At 59.7% G+C, this 21,561-nt stretch overlaps 1 protein-coding gene across 2 annotated transcripts in view; it reads right to left on the bottom strand.

Annotated features, from left to right (window-relative positions):
• Positions 1 to 14,735, bottom strand: part of IGSF21 (immunoglobin superfamily member 21) — a 252,856-nt gene extending 238,121 nt beyond the window's left edge. The window contains exon 1 of one of the 2 annotated variants that reach the window (XM_055140229.1): positions 14,363 to 14,735. In XM_055140229.1, coding sequence (XP_054996204.1) covers positions 14,363 to 14,432 — 70 coding nt within the window. In that variant the 5' untranslated portion in view covers positions 14,433 to 14,735. The remainder of the gene's footprint in view (positions 1 to 14,362) is intronic. The other variant, XM_055140228.1, reaches the window with a different exon arrangement.
• Between the last annotated feature and the right edge of the window lie 6,826 nt (positions 14,736 to 21,561).

Consider the following 21,561-nt stretch of genomic DNA (forward strand, 5'->3'; position numbering starts at 1 on the left):
GGAGGGGACTGTTCTCGCTGCAAAGCCTGGGTTACGAGGAGGCGACACCTTCTCAAGAGCTGTCAAGAGCCATCCACATGCATTTCATCCAGTAAGCCTACACCCTATTCCTTTGCACAAAAACAAATCAGCAAAGAGGGAATCCATTTCGGTGTGGGCTTGACAATCAGATGATGGGTCAGAGCGACGCCACAGTGGGGAGGGAGCCCGCCTTGCACACAGCTGGCCTGGGTCAATCCCCGGCGCCACGGGTGGTCCCTGGAGCCCGCCAGGAGGGATCCCTGAGTGCACAGCCGGGAGTAACCCCTGAACACAGCCGGGTGTGGCCCCAAAACAAAAGATTGAAAAAAAGAAAGCGATGACATAGATAATTGTCCGGGTGGGGTGGAGCGTGGACATGTCTCCAGCTGGGTGGCTGAAGCTCGGCAGCGTCTGCAGGGTGCCAGGCTGGGCATGGATCAGAGCTGACAGGAGACTTGCAGGGGCCAAGTTACCCCGAGACCCACTGCGCTGCCCAAGGAGCTGGGGGGGCCCCTGTGGTAGGTGAGTGCCAAAACGGGGAGCCCACAGCACAGAGGGAGAGGCAACCTGCAGATGTGGCACCCCTTCATGTGCCCGGAAAGTGGGCGCTGCACAGAGTCCACTTGTCCAGGCCCTGGTGGGCAAAGGGGGGCCGAGGCAGGGATGGTCACGCGGACGACCTGGGGACCGAGAGTAGAGGGAGCTGGAGCCGGAAGGTTTCGGGAGGTGTAGCTTCCCCTCAGGAAGCAGTCCATCCCCTCTTCCCTGGGGTCATGCTGCCCCCGAGCCAACAGGCAGACCCAGAGTGACCGGCACTGGGCGGGTGGGGTGGGGCAGGACGCAGGGCTGGAGGAGGAGGGCAGAGATGACAGATGGCAGGTGGGCAAAAAGGGCAGGGGCACTCCGTCTTGCCCAGAGCACTTTAGCGAATGAGCCCGGCAAGAGATTGCCGCTGGTATTTGTCACGGTAATTTCTGCAAAGCGCCGAATGTGTAAGCGTCTCATGAATTCCAACTGACAAAATTAGTCCTCATCAAAGTCAATCTCAACAGTCAAGGTGGATGGGGAAGTGGGGCGGACAAAGGAGAACAGAGGTGCCCGGGCACAGCCAACAGAGCCCCCACCGGGCGCGGGGGGAGGGCGGCTGGGGCCCTTGGTGGAAGTTTCCCCTGCTGAGACTCTTCTCTGCCGTTCAAAACCAGCTGCCCTCCCCCACTGCAGCTGCTCCCCCCCCCACAGAGACGCTCCCCCTCAAAGTGGCCTCGGCACCTCCAGCTTCCTGGGGAAGGATGAAGACCTGGGCGCCCACGGACAGATGTCTGGGGGGCTTCCCATCTCCCCGCAGAGGTGAGGAGGAAGCAGTCTCTGCCAAGACTCCTGCTGAGAGCAGGGAGCACCAGCCCCCCCAAAACTTGGAAGCCTGGCTCTGTGGGCCCCGTGACGGCAGACAGGGGGCCCAGCGGACTCTGGGAATAGCTGCTGGGGATGACAGGAGAGAGGGCCTCAATAGGTCTCGGGAGAAAGGAGCTCTCTGTGGGAATTCGGGTGGAAAATAGACCAGGGGCGATGAATGGGGGTGTCCTGGGGTGAGGCAATCCATCAGCGGGATAGAGTAGGGGAAGTGGGGGGAACTCTGGGGTCCCCGGAGACTCTCCACAGAGACAGCCTGGCCAAGGTAGATTAGGCAGCGGGGGAGACAGGTGTCCCCTCTGCCCTCCGAGATGCCCTCCCAGGCTGCTTTGCTCCTGGCAATTCAAAGACCCCTGCAGGGACAGCTGTATGAGCTCGTAGAGGACTCCTCCCAAGCTGAGGAACCCGGAGCAGAGAGCACAGGGCTGAGCCCCAGGGGGCATCTCAGGGCAGCTATTTGCATAAATGTCAGGAGTGACCAAGGATCAGCCCTGCGGGCTGGTCTCATTTCATCAGCACAGCCCCTCCGTGGCCTCTGAACACAACCCCACCCACATCTGAGAGCTGGGGGAGCCGAGAGATGTGGAGGGCGATCTCTGGTCCCCAAGGCCTGGGGCCTAGGGTGGGCAGCCCCCAAGCCCAGAAACGGCCAAGCTCCCATGCCCACCCGAGCGGCACCATCTGAACCCGGTTTCTCGGCGGCACCCACTAACAACTGTCCCAGATTGGCCATACCCGCCCGCCACCTGCTCTAAGAGGCACTTAACATTTTTCTTTAACTCGGTTCATTTTTTTTTAAACTGAAATAAAGTCATTTAAAAAAGAGAGAGAATTTAAATCAACGCCCCAAATGGCAAATCAGTCTCACTTGCCTTAAACAGAGGGTGACTGAAAAAGAATTACAGGGAAAACAAAACATGCTGTTATTAAAAGTCGTGCTCCCTCTGGCGCGGTGAAGCCTTCCTGCCCCAGACGGAGGCTGTGATTGGAAAGAGATTAGCGCGGGGCGCGGGCGTCGGCGCCACCGTGCCACCAGACAGGGCTTTCTCCCTGGCACGGTGACAGGGCCATGCTGAGAGAGGGACAGACAAAGACCCGCCCTTCCTGCCACGGAGGGCTACTCCGTGTCCACAGCAGGCCCCACCGGCAGAGCTGCGTGCTCCAGTCTGCACTGTCAACCTTGCCGTACAGGGACTCCAGCCTCTGTGCCATCACCCTTGTACCGGGCCATACTGGCAGCCACGTGTGGCTGGGTCCTGGGCACGCGAGGCCAGTGCGAACGAAGACGCATATTTTGTCTTGTTTGCTTGTTTGCTCTTCACTGATTTCATTTCCCCACTTCGGGGGCCACACCTGGCGATGCTCAGGGGTCAGTCCTGGCTCTGCACTCAGGAATTAGTCCTGGCGGTTGCTCGGGGGACCATCTGGGATGCCGGGGATTGAACCGGAGTTGGCCGCGTGCAAGAGAAAGGCTTTACCCGCTGTGCCATCGCTCCAGCCCCGGCTTTTGTTTCATCTGATTAAATAAAAACCGAGACCCTCTGGTGACATTCATGTTAGTGTCCTTTGTCATCCATGGCCACGTGCTGAACGGCATGACCCCCACAGTAAGCCCAGAAGCCGAGGGCCTGCCTCTTCCCTGTCCTCTGGGTTTCCAGAGCCCAGCCCCAGACAGGACTCCCAGAGGACACTCACTCAATTTTGACCGCACCTATGACCAAAAAAGTGAACGACTCTACGAGCGAATGAATGAAGTCTAGCACTTCCTACAACCAGGAATCCCTTCCGCTCCCGTCATGGAGCCTGTCCTGGGAACCCCTGCCTCCTCTCCCTCCCCACCCCTTCCCTTCGCTTGCTTGCCCATCCCCACCCTGCTCCCCCATCAGGCATCACACTCGCTAGTGCTTCATCCCTGCCCAGCCCTGCTCCCATCTGCCTCTCCGCTGCCAAGTGGACGAAGACACCTTTATGGTGGGGTTGCCTTCGCCCAGACCACCCCCCACCCCCCCACCTCCCTCCATCCACGCCTGCCAAGGACATTAGGTGCCTGGGAGCAATTAGCACCTTATCACCTTCTTCTGTGGCGCCAGGCACCTGGCCTGGGTTGGCGTCTGACTCAAACTCCCGCTTGGCGCGCAGGGGCTCATGCAGTCTACGGGCAAGCCCCCGCTGTAGGCGCAGACGCTGCCATCCCCTCCCTGGCCCCCCGCCTCCGAGTTCGCCCAGCTAGTGCCTCGAGGGTGTCCCCCCACCCCTGCCTGCGGCTGCCCACTCCTGCCCAGCCCAGCCCAGCACCCTGCCTGGGCAGTGGGTGATGAACGCCTTCCTTTGGCGCACATTCGAGGGAGAGGGGAGGAAGAGACGGGGCAGGGGAGACAACGGAGGTGCCGAGGATGGGTGACAGACAGCCCCCCAGGGGAGGCCCCAGTGTCTCTGCAGAAAGGGAGACAGACAAAGGGGCCAAGAGAAACATTTGGCACATGAACAAAAACCCCAACGGTCCAGCTGCTTCTCTTCCTGGCCATCCCCAAGCTGCCCCGTGAGTTATGAGGCTGGGGGTGAGTCCACTGCCCGCCAGAGGGCCACCCTGGTGGGTCAACCTGGGCCTCCCACTAGGCTGCCCAGTGGGGCTCTGGGATCTCCCGCAGGACCTCACAGAAGACCTGTCCCCCTCCTGTGTCTCCACCCCGCGCCCCACCACCATGCACAGTGGCCACATCGGAGGAAGGCCCATTCTGCAGTCTGGCCTCAGTGGGCTCAGCTTTAAAATGGGGGCAAGGAGGCAGAGAAGTGGCTCAGAGGTCAAGTGGAGGCCGTGTATGGAGGAGACCTGGGTCCAATTCCCCTCACACAGAAAGCAAATGAAAGAACAAAAATCGGGGGTGGAAGGAAGAAAGGGCAGATAATTCCCCAGCCTGCTCCTGCCCCAAGATTCTGCAGTGCCGAGCACGCACCCTCTCCCCTGGGCCCTGGGGCTGCGAGCGCGCCACTCCGCCCAGCTCACGGGCACCCCGCCACAGGGCAGAGGGTCAAGGACACGTCCTTCACCTATGGGCGCTCACCCTGGGCACTTGGATCCTTCTAGAAAGGGGTCTGGGGCTGGAGCAATAGCACAGCGGGTAGGGCCCTTGCCTTGCACGCGGCCGACCCGGGTTCGATTCCCAGCATCCCATATGGTCCCCTGAGCACCGCCAGGAGTAATTCCTGAGTGATTGAGCCAGGAGTAACCCCTGTGCATCGCCGGGTGTGACCCAAAAAGCAAAAAAAAAAAGGAAAGAAAGAGGTCTACTCTCCCGCCCCCACCCCAAGAGGCCAGGGTGAGGGACCCCACGGATTCCTCACGTCGTCCGCTGAAGAAATAAAGGCTGAGGATGATGATCCTACAGCTGGGACAAGCTGTCAAGAGGAGGGATCGAGACGCTTCTCCCTGGAGCTTTCCCTCCTCCGTCCACTCTTGGGTCCGGTCTAAGGTGGGCGAGACACTCCCGTTCCAGGCTGTGCTGTCCTGGCGGGCCTGGCCGGGCCCGGAGGCCCTGGGAGACGAGGGCAGTGCCCACAGCTGTCAGTTCTTCCTGGAGGCCATTGTCTCTTCCAGGGCTCCCCAGAGCAATCACTGATAACCCACTGGAGCTTCAGGTGGCCCAGAAAAGCCAAATTAATCTTCCCGGAGCAGTGTTCGGGGAATGTTACGCCTCTCTCTTCAAGTGCTCCCCGCGGCCCCTGGGCGCAAATCCAGAGCCCTCGCGTGAGCATGCCACCTCTGCCAACTCCTCCAGGCTTCCCCCCACCCCACTCCCCCCGCCCAGCACCTCGTGTGCAAGTAAGCCAGCTGCCACGCCACCTCCCAACTAGCACCTCCAGCCGCCTTCTGCGTCCCCCGATGGCCTTGGTGGGCTCCTCCAGACAGAACCTTCCAGGGCCACGCCCCTCACTCCCCACGGGTGGATTCTGGGTACCCTGGCCACGATCTTCTGTTCTCAAGAGCGTTCTGGCTGCCTAGCCTCCGGACGCTCGCCAGCATGGGACGAGGTGGGGCAGGACTGATCCCCTTGCTGAGGCTCCAAAGGCAGCATCTGGGGCCGAGAGCAGAGTGGGCAGGGCCCACCCAACCTTGGGAGACCCTCCACAGACTTCGGCCCCCATGCTGGGGGTCAGGAGAAAGAGGGGCCAGTGACGGAGGACCCGTGACATGCCATGCATCTTCCTCTACCATTATATTGAACACACACACACACACACACACACACACACGCTCCTCCCAGGGCCCTCCACTTGCAAAAGACCTCCACCGTCACTCAGAGAGACAGACATGCCCAGACACACGGCCAGGGAACCACTGTGGGAGGTCCACACTGGGTTCCGAGGGGGCCTGGCTCTGTCCAGGGGTCAATGCCGGGAGCTGGTGCAGAGGCTGTGAGGTGGAGGGAAGTGGAGAGGGGCCCAGGTGTGCTCCTGGGGTGGCAGGATGAGGGTGTGTGTGTGGGGGGGCCTGATGTGCAGTGTTTGCTGGGTTCAACAGTGTTACTCACCCCCTCCCCTCGCCCTGGGGTCAGCCTCAAGCTTCCCCCGGGGGCCCTTGGTAGGGAGGAGATGTGCCCATCGGTGCCCGGGCAAGAGGCTACCCCTGCCCCATGCCAGCAGCTGGGCCACAGCGGATGGACCGACTCTGAGCGTCGTCCTGATCTATGGACTGTGGCCAGTGAAGCCTTTTCTTGGTGGAAGTTTCTGGGAGATTTACTAGGACACTGTGAGTGAATGTGGCTGGCCCAGGGCCAGACCCAGGGCAGCTTCTCGACACATCTGTGTCACCCCGCCTCCCTCCCTTCAGTCCCCCCCCCCACCTACCAGGGATGGTCCCCAGTGTCCCACCAAGGAGGGCTGTCCTACCACCTCTGTCCTGGGCTCCTGGCCCTGATGCCAGCGTGCTTGCTGGAGAGCAGACTGGACCCCCCGGGCACCTCCTCACACCCCCAAGGGCTCCCCAAGGTGGCTGAACAGAGCCAGGAATGAGCCAGGGCCCCACCTCTGGAGGGAAGCTCCGAGTCAGATCGACACGGCCTATTCGCACCCTGAGGATGCGCTCGGACTGGGACCACGGGAGCAGGGGCGCCCTGTCAAGGTTCTCTGCTCCCCGGCGAGACGGCCCCACAGCATCTCTGCTCTGCTGGAGGGGCCTGCTCCTGCCACTGGCCAGCCTGTGACTGCCAGACCCTCCCCCCACACACACCTGAGTCCTGGGGAGGGGGAGGGGCGGGGGAGGGAGGGATGTGGGCCAGCAGAAGCGGGGAGAGAGGTTCGCGGGGAGTCAGGGGCTGTGTGAGCGGAGGACAGATGTCTGCTCTCTGAGCCAAGAAAGGGCGGAAGTGGGGAGGGCGGGGAGGCAGCGGAGGTGAAGCAGAGGCCAGGGACGTGGCAACAGGAGGGGCGGCTGGCTCGGGCCGCCTGGCTGTGTGACCAAAGCCACGCGCGTATCCCCGCCTCCGAACGGGGGTGCAGAGGTGGATGGAGAGGTCACATTGCCGAAGCAGCCACAATCACGAGACCCAGCTCATCACACCTGCTTTTCCTGGCCAGAGCATGCTGGCTTGTGGGTTCACAGGGGCGCGGGGTGGGGGGGTCTGGTTGGATTAGCTCCCTCTAGGCCCCCAAGGGTGAATGAAACCGGACATTGGGTAGGGGAGGGGAGAAAGGCTGGTTTTAGGAGCCAAACCTAAGTCCCAATTCAGTCCTGTGTCCTATCACTATCTTTTCATTCCCCATGCCTCAGTTTCACTGGTCTGCTCAATGGGCACAGGAAGAGCTGCTGCCTCGGATGCCTGCCTTGATGAACTCAGTCTGAGAGGTGGCCGCTCATGTGCTCTCCGGAGCTACCAGCAGTCAGGAAGGTTGGCCCTGTGCTCTGCTGCTAGCTGTGGGGACCATCCCAGCGATGCTTAGGGGGCCACCAGGACCACACACTGCAGTGCTAGGGGAAGGGCTGGAGGCCCAGCAGAGTGCAGGAACCCAGGACCTCCGTCCGGCAAGCCAGGCACACATGAGACTACCCAAGCCATCTCCCAGGCCTGGTGCTGGGCGTCCTGGAGCCAGTCTCCACCCTCCTGATCCCTTCTGACCACCCCAGAGTTTCAGGGAGACCCGCTGTGGTTTCAGACGCAGAACTAACTCTGCTGGCCGGAAGCCCACCCGCCACATAGCCCTGCTGAAGCTCTGCCCGGCCCATGCTTGTTTGTGACTCTTCTGGACCGAGCACGCTTCTGAACCAGGACACACGCGTCGACAGGCCCGAGGCTGTCCACCTGCGGAGTCTGTCCCGAGCACCGGCGTCCGGGGAAGCCTAAGAGTAAGCTGAGCCAGAGAGGCTCCGTGTGCACTTTCTGGAGCTCCTGGCCTAGCAGGCTGGGGAGGGGGCGGGTGGGAGGGGTGTAGGGAGATTGGGCCGCCCCCCACCCCGCGCTATATTCCTCCAGGAGGAACGACTTGGGGCTGGACTCTGCTCAGTGGTGGGGGACACTGCCTTGGGCCTGCACAGAAAGCTAGGGAGCTGTGGACTGGTCCCTTGCAGTCAGGGGACGATGGCGCCCAGCCCGGGGTTCAGCAAGAGGGCTAAGCCCCAAGCCTTGAAAGCCCGCCCCGCCCAGGGAGGGCGTCCAGGGGGGCCCTGCCCTGCAGGTAGGCAGCAGAGGTGGTCTCTGCGCGGCTCGGGGCAGAATCAGTGAGTCCCGCACTTGGTGGGCACGTTCACGGAAGACGAGGCGCTCACACAATGTCCGCTTCACCTGATCCTGGCGTCACTGGAAACGTCCTTCGGGCCTCTGCCTGCCGTGGCAGGGAGGGACCGTGCCAGCGGGGCGGAGGGGTCACGCGTGGTTGACTCCTGGGAGCAGTGGGAGTCAGTTCCTCGAGGGCTGTTGGTCAGGGCCTTCCCCGGGGCTCTCAGGCTTCCTGACTCTAGTCCATACCGAAATCCCTGAGACAAGGCACCCCGCAGTGGGGAGGGGCTGTCATCTGATTATCCCTGCCTCCCCCCCCCCGCCCCAGATGGCATGTGACTGGGGGAATGTGCATGATTCCTTAAAGCAAGTCCAGCACGTGGCCAGATGTGGGAACAGCTGTTGAACACACCAAATTATTTTTCTGCTTTCTTTTTTTGGGGGGGGGGAGTAGGAGATTGTTTTGGGACCACATCCAATTGTGCGTAGGACTTACTCCTGGCTGTGTGCTCGGGGATGACTCCTGGTGGGCTCAGTAGAGCGTATGAATGGTGGGGATGGAACCCAGGTCAGCCGGTTCAAGGCCAATGCCCTACTATCAGTCCCCAATACGCCAAATTCCGTGTAGGGTGTGTGTGTGTGTGTGTGTGTGTGTGTGTGTGTGTGTGTGTTACGGGGAGGGGCAGAAAGATCAAAATCCAAGTCTCAAAAGACCCCCATGGCTTTCCTGGCCCTTTGGGCAGCTCCTCTCTAAACCCTCCACGCTCCACACTCATTGCTCCAACCAGTGACTTTTGGCCTTTCGGTGCTAATGGGCACAGACCCCTGGGCTACAGAGGACCCCTCCAGAGACCGCTACTGAGCACCGGACCCCTCAGGCTGAGAGCGGAGACGTGGACCTGAGGGCATCATCCTTTTCTTCCTTCCAAGGCAGAAATTTCATCCTGAAGACAGATGCCTCCAGGAAGTGACAGCCTGTCCTCACCTCTACTGACACTGATCACATATGGTGGGGGCCGTCCCTTCCCTCTGCCCTCCCTCCCCTATTGTGATGAAAAAAATAGTTTCTCCTCGCTGCAGGGGGAGGGGCGGGGGGGGCGGGAGAGGCAGCAGCGGCTCTGAGTTGCTTCAGACCTGAGCGTGAAATTCCCAGGTCTTCCGCTTAAAAGGAAAAAAAAAAAGATCCTGAGTCTCATTCATTATTTAAGAAAAGGATGGAAAGGGGAACGAAGGAGAAAGGGATTCGAGGGGAAGGAGAAAGAAAAGGGCTCTCTCTCCGCGGCAGGGAGCCGGGCAGAGGCAGCGGACTCAGCAGAGCGTCACAGGGGAGCAGCTCGGGCAGACAGGGCTACTTCACAGCCTTCGACCATCTCGGGAGACGCAGCTGGTGTGGGGGTAGTCTGGTGTGGAGCCAGTCTCACCTCACACCGTCCTGCTGAGGGGGGCCTCCCCGACACCTGGACCGTGGCTCTCTTTCCTGCAAAACTGAGCTTGTGGCCCCTAAGATCCCAAGTGACCACTCTTCCTCCTAGAACTTCCCGTGGCGACACACCCATTCCCTTGGCAGGCAAGCCGGTCCTAAGGCCGGTCCTAAGTCTGACCCCACAATCTTGGTCTGAGCCCTTCTTCTTTCCAGGTGGGGCTATGAGCCCTGCCCGCAGCTGATGTCCCTGGCCCCAATCATCTACGCAGAGGAACACACCGGTCCCATCTCCATGAGGGTTTTGTTCGGGGAGGAGGAAGCTGGAGGTAACCAAATGCCCTGAGCACCTGATGGCATGGCTGAGCAGACAAGGTGCCTGGTGGCTGTTCTCCCTAGAAAACAGCCCAACGAAGGGCGAGAGTGCCAGGCCACTCCCGGGCTCCGTCTCTGCTCAGCGTGGCTTTGGACACGTCGCTTTGAACCCCCTTAGAACCTCAGAGTCCTCATCTGCACACTGGGCCCATTTTATACCCCTCAGGGTAGATGTAAGGATCATGAGGTAAGAACAGTGAGGCAACAGCCCCGGGCCAATAGCAAAGCAGGTAGGGCATTTGCCTTGCACACGGCTGACCCAAGTTCAATCCCTGGCAGCCCATGTAGCACCACCAGGAGTGACTCTTGAGTGCAGGGCCAGGAGTAACCCCTGAGCATCCCTGCATGTGACCGCAAAAACCAACCAAGCAAAAAGAACAATGTGGCACAAGGCCCAGCGTCTGGCCTTGGGGAGTGTGTGCCCAATATGGGGCAGAGAGGACCCCTTCCTCCCTTGGGTGCGGGTCCATTTTCCACTTAGCTGCAAACACTAGGCAGGTGGGGACCCCCTGACGGACTTAGGGTGGTGTTCCCCGTGCTTGGCACCATCCCCGGCACCTGGTCAGGTAGGCACTTGTGGGGTGCATCATTAAGGGGTGCAGCAGAGGTGCACGGGGAGGGAAGGCAGGCTGCCAGGTGCCCAGGGTGGACACCCACAGGGATCCCAGGGAACCTACTTACCAGTCACCAGTCTTTGTTCAGCCCTTTTCTCAGCTCCCTTTGAAGACAGGGGCTGCTCTACCCAGAAGCCTGAGCAAGTCACTTACATTCCTCCACCCACCCCCTCTACCTCCCCACCCTGCTCTCTGAAGCAAAGCCCAAGTATGTGCAAGGGAAAGACAGATATTCTGAAAATCTGGTCTCACCGGCTGAGGCTTCCCTGATATCTTGCCCACCCCTGCCCCCCAGGCCCTGCCCAAGGCATCTCCTACAGCCCACAGCTGGGACCCTGGAAGAAAAGGAGAACTGGAGGCTGGGTCAGGAGTTGGCTGCAAGGAGCAGAGAGCTTTGTCCCCCTACACTCAGAAGGAATGAGCCTCAGTTTCCTGATCTGTGGAAAGAGGCACCTAGACCCACCTGGCAGTGTGTACCAAGGCCGAGACGCAAGCAGATGGCACGCTGCGGCTCACCCTCAGAATCCCTCCAAGCCCCAGGCCCAAACGAGCCCAGGAGCGAGCCCAGATCCGTACAGCAGCCTTGCAGGGGCGAGAGGCCTCCGAGCTGGACCTCCTCGCCCACAAGCACTCTCCTTTAGTGGCACGAGCCTCCTCGTAGGGGCTGGGGAACCAGCTCCCGCTCGGTGCGGTCATTCCTGCTGGAAGCAGAAGTTTCAGAACCGCGGAGGGGAGCTGGCTCGGGAAACCCGGGACTCGAGGACTTCAGCCTCTCCGAGAACACTCCCCTCTGCCTCTGGGACGGGAAGGGGCTGGATTTGCAAGTGGGGGGCAGGCTGCTGGAGGAGCAGGGGCAAAGCAGCCAGGCGTAGCCCGTACCCTTCATCCCTTCATTCGCCTGCCTGGCTGGTTCACCTCGGTCCACCACCGGCAGTGGACGAAGAAGGCAGGACAGTGGCTGAGCCTCTGCACTGAGTCACTCCTCTGGGAATTTCCCAGGGAATTTCCATGAAACAGCCTCAGGAACCACCACTCCCTCGCCCCCGCATCCCCAGCCCCGCGGCCCCAGGAGCCCCCCTCACTCGGAGGCACATTGCACATGCCCAGCGTTAGAAACGCCGTCCAGACGCCTGCAAAAGCCAGAACCATCTCAGAGAGCTCTCGGGTGACCCGGGAGACTAGAAAAAAATGTGCGTTTTCTCCTCTAAAAGAATCAGGCCTGGGGGACAGGGCATTTGTGGGGAGAGGGGACACGGATTTGCATCCTGCCAGGCCCGGCTGCTTGCAGATCCCTTCCATCCTCCAAAGCACAGACCCCAACCCTCTCCAACGGGGATCGCCTTTGCTCCCGGACCCACAGGGGCCAGAGAAGGCGAGGGCAGGGACCAGGTCCCGCGGCTAGCGTGACCGCCAGCGCCCCCCGCCGGGCAGACGCCCTTTCGGGAAGGCCCGCTCCGCGTTCCAGCGCACCCCGCTCCCAGTTCCCCGGCCCCTGCAGGTGGCGGGCAAAACCCATCCTCCAGGTGCACGGCTGGTCTCGGCGAGGCAGGGCGCCCTCCTCCGGCACCGGCGGCCGCGCGCATCTCGCGGAGCCCCTTCTGGCGCCCGCCCCTACCGCGCCTTCGTGGGCGCCGGCTTGGAAGGGGGAAGGAGGGACCCCGCCCTCTCCTCGGCAAGCGTCTCCTCTGCGGAGAGCGGGGAGCGCCCGGGCGCTCCCGGGCCCCCGCGCACCGCCCGGGCTGCGAAAGTTTTCCCCGCGAGATCCCGGCGGGCGCGCCGCCCCTCCTCCCGAGCCGCCGCGGAGCCCGCGGGCCGCGCCGGCGCCCCCCGGCCCAGAGGCGCCCACCCCGGGCGGCGCCAGGACGCCGGCTCGGCTCCCCGCAGCCCCGGCGGCCGGCAGGAGGAGGCTCGCGGGCTGCGGGGAGAGCGCGCAGGGCGCGGTTCCGAAAGGCGCGGGGGTTCCCCGCCACAGCCTTTCGCCAACATCGCCGCCACCCCCACGCCCGCGGCTTCTCGCCGTTCTGCGCATTCCGAGAGAAAGGGGTGCTCCCCCTGCGGCCCCCCAACCCGCAGCCCGCTCCCTGCATTGTCCAGGTGAGGGCTCCAGTGCTTGCCAACAATGCCCAGTACCCTCTCCGGAGCCCCGAAATGGACCCGAGCCCCCCACCCCCACCCCATGGAATCTTCCTCTCCAGAGGCGTGGCAAGGAGGGAACCTTCACCCCAAAGTTGGGGGGAGATTTTAATCTACTTTGGAAAGTCCTGCTCTAAGGTGGGGAACCAAGTACAAGGCTTTCAATTCCTTTGGGGGGGGGAGGTGCACACACCCCTCCCCGCCCCCACCAGCAGGACCACCATTTAGGCGGAATTCTGCAGCTTCTCTGAGCCGCACATCCAGCGCTGTCGCAGGTAAAAGGGGGTGAGGCCGTTTTTAGGGTCTCTGCTTTCCAGAAGGCACCTCCAGGTGGGCAGAGGACAGAGTGGAGTCCGGAACCCACACCCCAATATCCAACCAATCTAAGGGTGAGCCCCTTCTGGACACAAGGGTTACTCTGGGGCACGCCCCACAGCCCCCTACCCCTCATCACTGGAGCTGGGATGTGGGCAGAGCCCATTTGGGCATCCAGGTCTGGTACTGGCCTTAGGGGGGCATAGAGGACGCAGAGACCCTGGTCTCAGCGCCAGCAGGCTCTCCTCTGATCCCTCCCCTCCCTCCAGGCTTGTAACGGAGGCCTTGGCTCACAGCCTGAAAGGTGCCCCATCCAGGTTCCAATCCCAGTCCTCGGCACCATTAAAGACCCACCAGGCGGCGCCTGGTTGGGAGGCACCAGGACAGAAGAGAACCAGGGAACCTCGGAGGGGAGTCACCAGCCAAAGGATCCGCGCATCCTGCTCAGCTTCCACCTCCTTCCAGCGGGCACCAGGTCCACGCAGGACACACGCGCCGCTCACACCTCCTCAGCCCAGCTGATGCTTCAAACCTCCCTCCACGGCAGCCCTCTGCGCTCCACAGCTGGCATGCATGCATGCATGCAGGCAGGCAGGCAGGCAGGCACACACACACACACACACACACACACACACACAGAGTTCCAGCTCATGGAGCCCCCCCAAATGCCTGCTGTCCACACACCCCATATAAGCACATCCCTGCCCAAGTGTCAGCCCTCATCTTATGCACAGGAGCCTCCCCACCAAAACACAGCACCTGCCTCCCAAACCGGCTCTTAGGACCACAAGCAACCCCCCCGCCCCCCCCCCCCCCCCCGCACCAACCACCCTGCGCCCTGCACACATACCCCTAGCAAGCTCACACATTCCCTGACACCCTCATGGAAAAGCTGGCACATGCTCACACCCCCAAACCCTCACTCACACTCTTCCCTACCCGCCCTACACACACACACACACACACACACACACACACACACACCCCACACACCCCTTCTCCCTGAGAAACTGACACTGTCCCTCAAACACGCGCACACCCTCACCCGAGCTCCCTCACCCCCAAACGCACTCCTGCACCCTGTGTGCACACAGCCCCCTTCGCGGACACACAGACGCAACAAAGACACACGCGCACACACACACGCGCACACATATACACACACACAGAGGCACACACACGCGCACCCCCGCGCGCGCACACGCGCACCCGCGCGCACACACACTCCTCCTGGCATCCTGGCACCGGCCCGCGAGCGCCTTCCCCGAAGGCGACATGCCCTGGCCGCGGCCGAGCGGAGCCGCCGCGCTCGCAGCCCCCGACGGGCGCGGGGCCGGGGGCCCGGCGGCGCGCCCCGCACTCACCGCGCGCCAGGTCCAGGGTGGCGGCGAGCAGCAGGCAGACGCAGCGGCGGAGGCTCGGCGCGGCGCGCATGGTGCCCGGCGGCTGGCGGCGGCGGCGCAGGCGGCGGCGGGTCCCCTCGCCATGGGCTCACGCGCGCTCCAGCCGGGGGCCGCCGGCCGAGACGGCGGCGGGCAGCGCGGGGCGCCGGGGGGGCGCCCCCATGCCGCCGCGGCCGGGCTCCTCTCGGCTCGGGGCTGTGCGGGGCGTCCTCCGGCGGCTCCCGGCTGCGCGCGGCGCCCTCCGCGGCCCGACTGCGATCGGCGGCCGCCGCGCCGGAGTTTGGAGCCGAATCGCGCTCGCTCTGCCCGGCGCTCGCCTCTCCCGGCGGCGCGAGCGCCCCCTCCCCGCGCCCTCCCTCCGTCCCTCCCTCTCTCCCCGCACCCCGCCCCGCGCGCCCTCCCCGCGCCGCGCTCTCCGCTGTATTATACAGACTTTTCTTTAATCCTTTCTGGGCTGTTCGGCTCTCGTCCGCTAAGCCGATTTATTGCAGGGAGGAGAGCTCTCTCCCTCCCGGTCCCCTCCCTCCCATCCCTGTCTCCCACCCCTCTTCCGAGCCCCCCACCCCCACTCCTCGTCGTCCCCTTTGCACTCACAACTCCGTGGATTATGGCCCCCCAGGTCTCCAGCCCTACCCAAACTCACCTCCTACAGACCCCCCCCTTTTCCCCAGATCCCATCCCTGACACCCCCTCCCCCAGGGCAAGCAGAGGGGCATTGCCTCTCGGGGGACCACGAACAGGGCAGGGTGCGTCCCCAGCACAAGAGGGCTCGCCACCTACTCCTGTCCTCCTTGGGAACACTCGGGGCCGTGGGGCTTCCTGAAACTTCCCCAATTTTGGCCGTTCTACTCCGGGAACCCAGGGAAGCAGCCTGTGTTTGGTCCTTTCTTCCAAGAATAGCCAAGTTCTTGGATGCAGCCAGGGGAAGGAGCAGGCTGCTTCCTCCTGGCAGAGAGCGAGGCTCACCATTTGGAAGGCTCAGTGCCCTTTCTCCCCAGGCCTGAAACGGGGGCTGGCATCTGGTCCCCCACCCCCAGCCTCCAGCACACGCGCGCGCGCACGCATGCACACACACACACACACACACACACACACACACACACACACACACCACTGAGTCTCAGGCCTGTCTGCAGGCTTAGTAGTCTCCTTGGCAGGGGTGTGTGTGTGTGTGTGTGTGGCGGGGGGGGGGGGCGGCGAAGGGTGTGGAACAAGAGATGGGGCACTTGGAAGCATGATGGTTCCCCCCCCCCAGCAGGAGCCCCCAAGAGAGAGGTTGGCAAGCCCCTAGAGAATAGCAGAGCTGGGGTCCTGGTGACTCCGAGCCCCGGACTCTGGGCTTCTGTGCCCTGCATGGCATCCAGTGAGGCATCTTGAGTGCCTGCTGCACTTTTGGAAGCTGCACCAGGTGCTGCCTTTGCCTCCACAGCCAGTTCCACCTGGAGCAGCCCAGCACGGCACCTTCAGGGGACTTGGGGTGGGGGCCCCGCGGGGAGTGGACCTGTGGCTGCAAGAGAGGTTTGCAGCTCAGAAGCCTCGTGCCCAAGGCCCAGGCCCATGCCCGGCCATGCCCGTCCGCAGACCCCCTCCCGGCCTCCCTCCCTGGCTCCCGAGGCCGCTCTGCAGCAGGCAGGCAGCTCTTGCCCGCCCCGAGGGAAGGAGCGATTTGCATTTATGAAGATCTGAAAGCAAACCATTCACCTGACAGCCTTTAGAATGATCCTCTCAGTAAAATAATAATAATGATCGTAATAAACCCTTATAAATAGGTGTTTGATTACAGTTTGTCCCTACGTGGGTATTTTTTTTATTTTTTTTGAATCAGACTAATTGGCTGCCAGGCTGATTGGGCTGGATGTGGCTTCAACACCCAAGTCTTAAGCCCTCTCTGCTTCCTTGGCGGCTTGTTCTCTGCACCCCTTCACCCCTCCCCAGCCGGTCTCCCCTTCCCAAGTGGCAGGGGGGTCAGTTTGAGGTCATCTCTCCCGCACACCCTCTTTTGGACCTGACCTGAATGGCTTCCTCCTCCTCTTCCTCCTCCTCACCTCTGATCTGGGTGAGCATCAGATGGACCCAAGTCCAGCCCAGGAAAAAAGGCCCCGGGAAGGCCTGACCAAGGAGAAGTGTCAAGCTGGGATGACCCTGATGTTAGCCCAGGCTTCCCTCTGCGGCACCAGAGTGGGCTTTGCTGGGTGCTGGGTGCTGCTGCCAATGAGAGACAGACAGACAGACAGTTCAACAGCTGCAGTCCTGAGCGAGTGGTGGTCTGCATGCCCTGTAGCGCAGTAGTGAGATCGGGGGGGACCAGGCAGGACTCAGGGCCCACACCCCACCCTGCCTCCCAGCCCCTGTCTGTGCCAGCTGGGAAAGAGTGCTAGCGGGTGCCAGGAGGTCTAACAGAGTGGTGTCTGTGGCATCCAGGGAGAGACCAGTACAGAGGAAAGAGGCTCAAGAATCAGGAGTGGACTGCTTTGGAGGGCCCGAGGATGGGGGCCTCCCTGAGCCCCCTTAAGTCTCAGAACCGCCAAAGCACCCACCCCCTCTTTTAGCATTACCCCAATCTCTGTCTTCCAGCCAGGGCCTGGCACATCGAAGACCCATGACCAATACTTGTTTGGCGGACGGACAGATAGTTAGATGGACTAGTGGGTGGAGGGAGGCAGGACACCTGGTGCTGTCCACTCTGCTCTCCGGCTCTCAGCACAAGGTCGCCTGTGCGGGTGAGCGGCCACCCCACTCAGAGAGGCAGACAGCCCAGGAGGACAGAGGATGCCCCGCCCGGTGTTCTTGGCATCCTGCATGGGTGCGTGGCAAGAGCATGGTTCTTGCCCCAAGGTGATTGTCCCGGGAAACACCCCCACAGCCAACACCGTTCCCAAGGCGCGGCCCCGTGAAAGGCACATTTGAAGCCAGCCCTGAGAAGCGGTTAGCGGAGGGCACCCCGTGACTTAGCCCAAGGAAAAGTCACCCAGGCAAGTCACAGGCTTTTAATTTGCTTAGCGTCCCTCCGCTCCCGTCTCCTAATAAATTGGCTGCCAGTGGCAGAGTCTCCACTTTGCAGTCCTGGCACTCAGGCTCATGAGTCACCCTGGACTCCCTCCCTCCTGGGGCCCCTGAATGGCTGGGCAGGAGCCTGACACCTACCTGTGGGGGCAGCTGGACTTGAGTCTGTCCCCTCAACCTCCCTCCGTCGTGCTGCTGAGTCTGGCTCTCCCAACAGAGGGCGCTACAAGACAAAGCAAGTTTCTCTTCCCCTGACCCTAGGGAACACCCCCCCAGAGGTCAGGGGTAGGGGGTCCTCTGTGACCTCTCCTGTACGTATTTCCAGGAAAGAGGAGGGCTATCGAGAGTTTTACAGACACCCCCACCTTCAGCCTAGATTCTGAAGAAATGGGCTCTACTGGTATGGGAACAAATACTGGAATTTGAGAATAAAAAATGATTCTCTTCTGTCCAGCACCAGTAAAGTGTCCAGCATGTAGCATCACCGTGGACTTGCACAGGGATACATTACATGGATGCCATTATCATTCCTATTTTACAGATGAGAAAACCGAGGTGTGGAGTCTAGGGAACTTGCCTGTACTGCGCAGTCATAGAGCCAGATGTGAGCCCAAAAAGATGTTTCTGGACCAAAATACACACTTGCACACACACCTCCTGGAAGCCAATATGGGGGCTGGGTAATAAGAAATAGAAAAAAATTCATAAGCTCTTGCTCAACAGTCTTTTCTTCATAAGAACCCTCTGTCGAGCGTTGTGTGTCCAATTTTCAGGTGAGTAAGTGGTCTGGGAGAAGGGAAAAGAATTGTCCAGGGTATGGGGCCATGGACAACTACAGAGTTTAAGTACAAGTTTAAGGCCAAGTACAGAGTTTAGGGTGCAGGCCTTGACTGTGCCTAGCCTGGGTTCAAGTCCCCCCCCCAGATGACCCTCTGAACATTGCTGGTGTGGCCCTGCAGACACAAGGGCATGTAGGGACCAAGCGATGCTTCATCCTGGTACTGAATCAATTATCCTGGAACTAAGGAAGAGTAGCCCTGGGCCTGCTGGAGCACCACTTGGGAGCACTCTCCCATCGTTCCCTGCCCAGAGGCTTGTCTAAAATGGCCAAGAGAGACACTGAGTTTGGGGACCGGAGGCTTTCTCTAGCCCTGTCCGAGTCACACATCCATGCAACATACATTTCTCCCCTGCTCACTCTCTCCCCCTTTCCCCCTTCCCCATTTTCTGCTACTTCCTGCTTTGCCCTCTGTCTCTTCGTGCTCAGAGGTAAACCTCCACAGGCTGTACCCCAGACAAGAGCAGCTTTTTTTTTTAATTTGTTTGTTTAAATTAAACACAACTGAAAGTGACGCCTTAACACTGGTGACCCAAATCGATACGAAATCAGCCACTTGGAATTAAGTGCGACACGGTGTCCTTAATGGACCTCAGTCCCATCTGGACTGAAGCAGGAGGGTCCCAGCCGGCTTTCCTGGGGGAGCCTGGACAGTGGGCTGCTAAATGGTCCTGAGCTGGGGCTGGAGCGATAGCACAGCGGGTAGGGTGTTTGCCTTGCACGAGCCCGGCCCAGGTTCGATTCCCAGCATCTCATATGGTCCCCTGAGCACTGCCAGGAGTAATTCCTGAGTGTACAGCCAGGAGTAAGCCCTGTGTATCGCCGGGTGTGACCCAAAAAGCAAAAAACTAAAAAATAATTTTAAAAAATGGTCCTGAGCTTTGCAGACCCGAGAAAGGACCTTGGCATGAAGGAAGAGGCGGCAGGAAGATAAGCCATCAGGGGACATCTGGCCATCTGGGGGCAGAGAAAAGTAGATAGCACCAGAGACAAACACTCCCCAAGCTGGGTCCCAGCCACCATTTGTCTTGAAGTTTTATAATAAACATTTCATGAAACAAGGTTCTCCAGTTGAATGTAACTGAGAAATGCAGCTTAGGCCATTCCCCACGTCATAGAGATTTACAATTCACATGGGCATGTTAAAGGCTTGAGAAAGTCTGTCAAGTTTTCCAGTTTTATTTACTTGTAATCCAAACTTGTTTGGCCTCAGGACCCTCTTTGAATAAATACCTAATAACATCTTATGGCCAGAGTTCTGTAAATCACAGGACGGGGGAAGTCCTGCCCCAATGCCCAACAAATGACTCGACCTCTACCTGGGTTGTAGGATTGGTGGTGTAACAGTTGTGTCATGACCACTGCTGGCTGATGGTGTTTGCGGAGTGCTTAATATGTGTTAATCACTGGGGGTTTCATTTTTTTTGTTTGTTTTATGGGGGAAGGCTCACCCAGCAGTGCTCAGGGCTCCCTCCTGGTTCTACACTCAGGGCTCACTCCTGGTGCGACTCAGGGGACCATATGAGATACCAGGAATTGAACTCAGGTCAGTCGTATGAAAGACAAGAACCCTACTTGCTGCACTATCTCTCCAGTTCAAGTCACTGTTCTAAGCGCTTTCCTGGTACTAATGCATGGACAAACATTGTGAATACTCTTCACAGCCCAGTGAAGCAGTTTCTGACTCAACCCCGTAGACAAGGAAACAGAAGCACATCGAGCTGTGAAGTCTCTTGCTTAATGTCATATTGCTTTAATATAACTCTAGGAGTGTAAGCCAAAATGATGAGAACCACAATTGTTTCATCTCTATATGCTTTGTTCCCGGTAAGTGGTAGGTGCTCTAATAAAGTTGGATGAATAGATGTAATGAATAATGGGTGGACAAGTGGATGGGTGGTGAATAAATAGGTGAATGAGAAGATGAGGAAGATGGAAGACTAGGTGAATGGAAAGATAGGTGGGTATATAGGTGATGGGAGGATGGCTGGGTAGATGAGTGATGTGATGGATGGTGGATGGTTGAATGAGTGGATGGGTGGATGGATAAACAGATGAATAGGTGGGTGGGTGGGCATGGACTAATGGATGAATGGATGGTGGGTAGATATTTGACAAAAGGGTTCAATGATAGAGGAACACTCAGATGGAGAAGTAGATGGATGGGTCAAGACTAGGAATCAGCAGCAAGCTCTCACTGTTCTCAGTATCCTGCATTTCCTAAGTTTGAAGGACTTGGACTTACAGGTATCAGTCATAATCCAAATGGGTCAACAGACCTAGCCAGGCACAGTGACCAAATGCATGGACTCGAGAATCGGCTAGCCCAGACCGAAGTTCAACTCCAACACTCAAGAAAATGACTCTTGGGTGGAACGAAGGAAGGAAGAAAAAAGGACTTGCCTCACATGCGTGAACAAATTATTTAACTTCTCTGAGCTTTGATTTCCCCATTGTAAAGTGGGACTGGGGTGAGGGCACCAACCTCTCTGGGTTGGGATGCCGATTTAAGTAAGACAATGCTTCACATGATGCAAGCACTCAATAATTATTAGCTGTAACAATTATAACCCGCACCCAAGACAGCCACACAATGCTGTAATTACCCTGCACTGTGATTCCTTCTTCTCACCCTTAGCTCCCTGAACCTTGCAGAGGAGACGGGGGTGGAGGACAGAGAGACTCCAGGAGCTCGGCAGATGGTTGGTGTGACCACAGACCCAAGGGAAAGGCCAGTGAGGACAGAATCTGAAAGTCGTTTTCTTTCTATGACAGTCTAAGGCTTTACTCAGCCTCTGCTGACGCTGGGCACCGTCTTCAAAATTGCCAAGACGGCCCCAGAATCTTCTGAGGAGCAGTCCCCCGCCTTTCTCGCCAAGCTGCAATACCACCTACTGGCAACAGGTGGCGCCATCCAATATATCATCTATCCATCCTAACCTTGCAAATTTGAGGGCCTCAGTTCTGTAATACCAATCAGCCGCTGATCTCACCGACGTGTTAAACTTTAGCATATTCACCACGAGGCATGCTGACCCGGATCGTGTTTACTTAGACCCCTGGGTGAGCCTCCACTTTGTGATGGGTGCACACCATAGTTGAGGAAATCGAGACCGGAAACCAGAGGGATAGCCGGCCACGCCCCCCTGCAGCTGAGTTCTCACCATGGGAGATGCCTATTGTCTGCACTACACAGCAAAGCAGTCCGGGCCTTGAAACTCCTTTATGACAGAGAAGGTTCTGCGAGGTCCCGGCCCAGTCCCTGGCACCTCCCCCGGCATGGTGCTTGGACCAGGCTCACCAGGTCCACCAGGTTCTG

Source organism: Sorex araneus, chromosome 5 (genome assembly GCF_027595985.1).
Source record: "Sorex araneus isolate mSorAra2 chromosome 5, mSorAra2.pri, whole genome shotgun sequence".
NCBI lineage: Eukaryota > Metazoa > Chordata > Mammalia > Eulipotyphla > Soricidae > Sorex > Sorex araneus.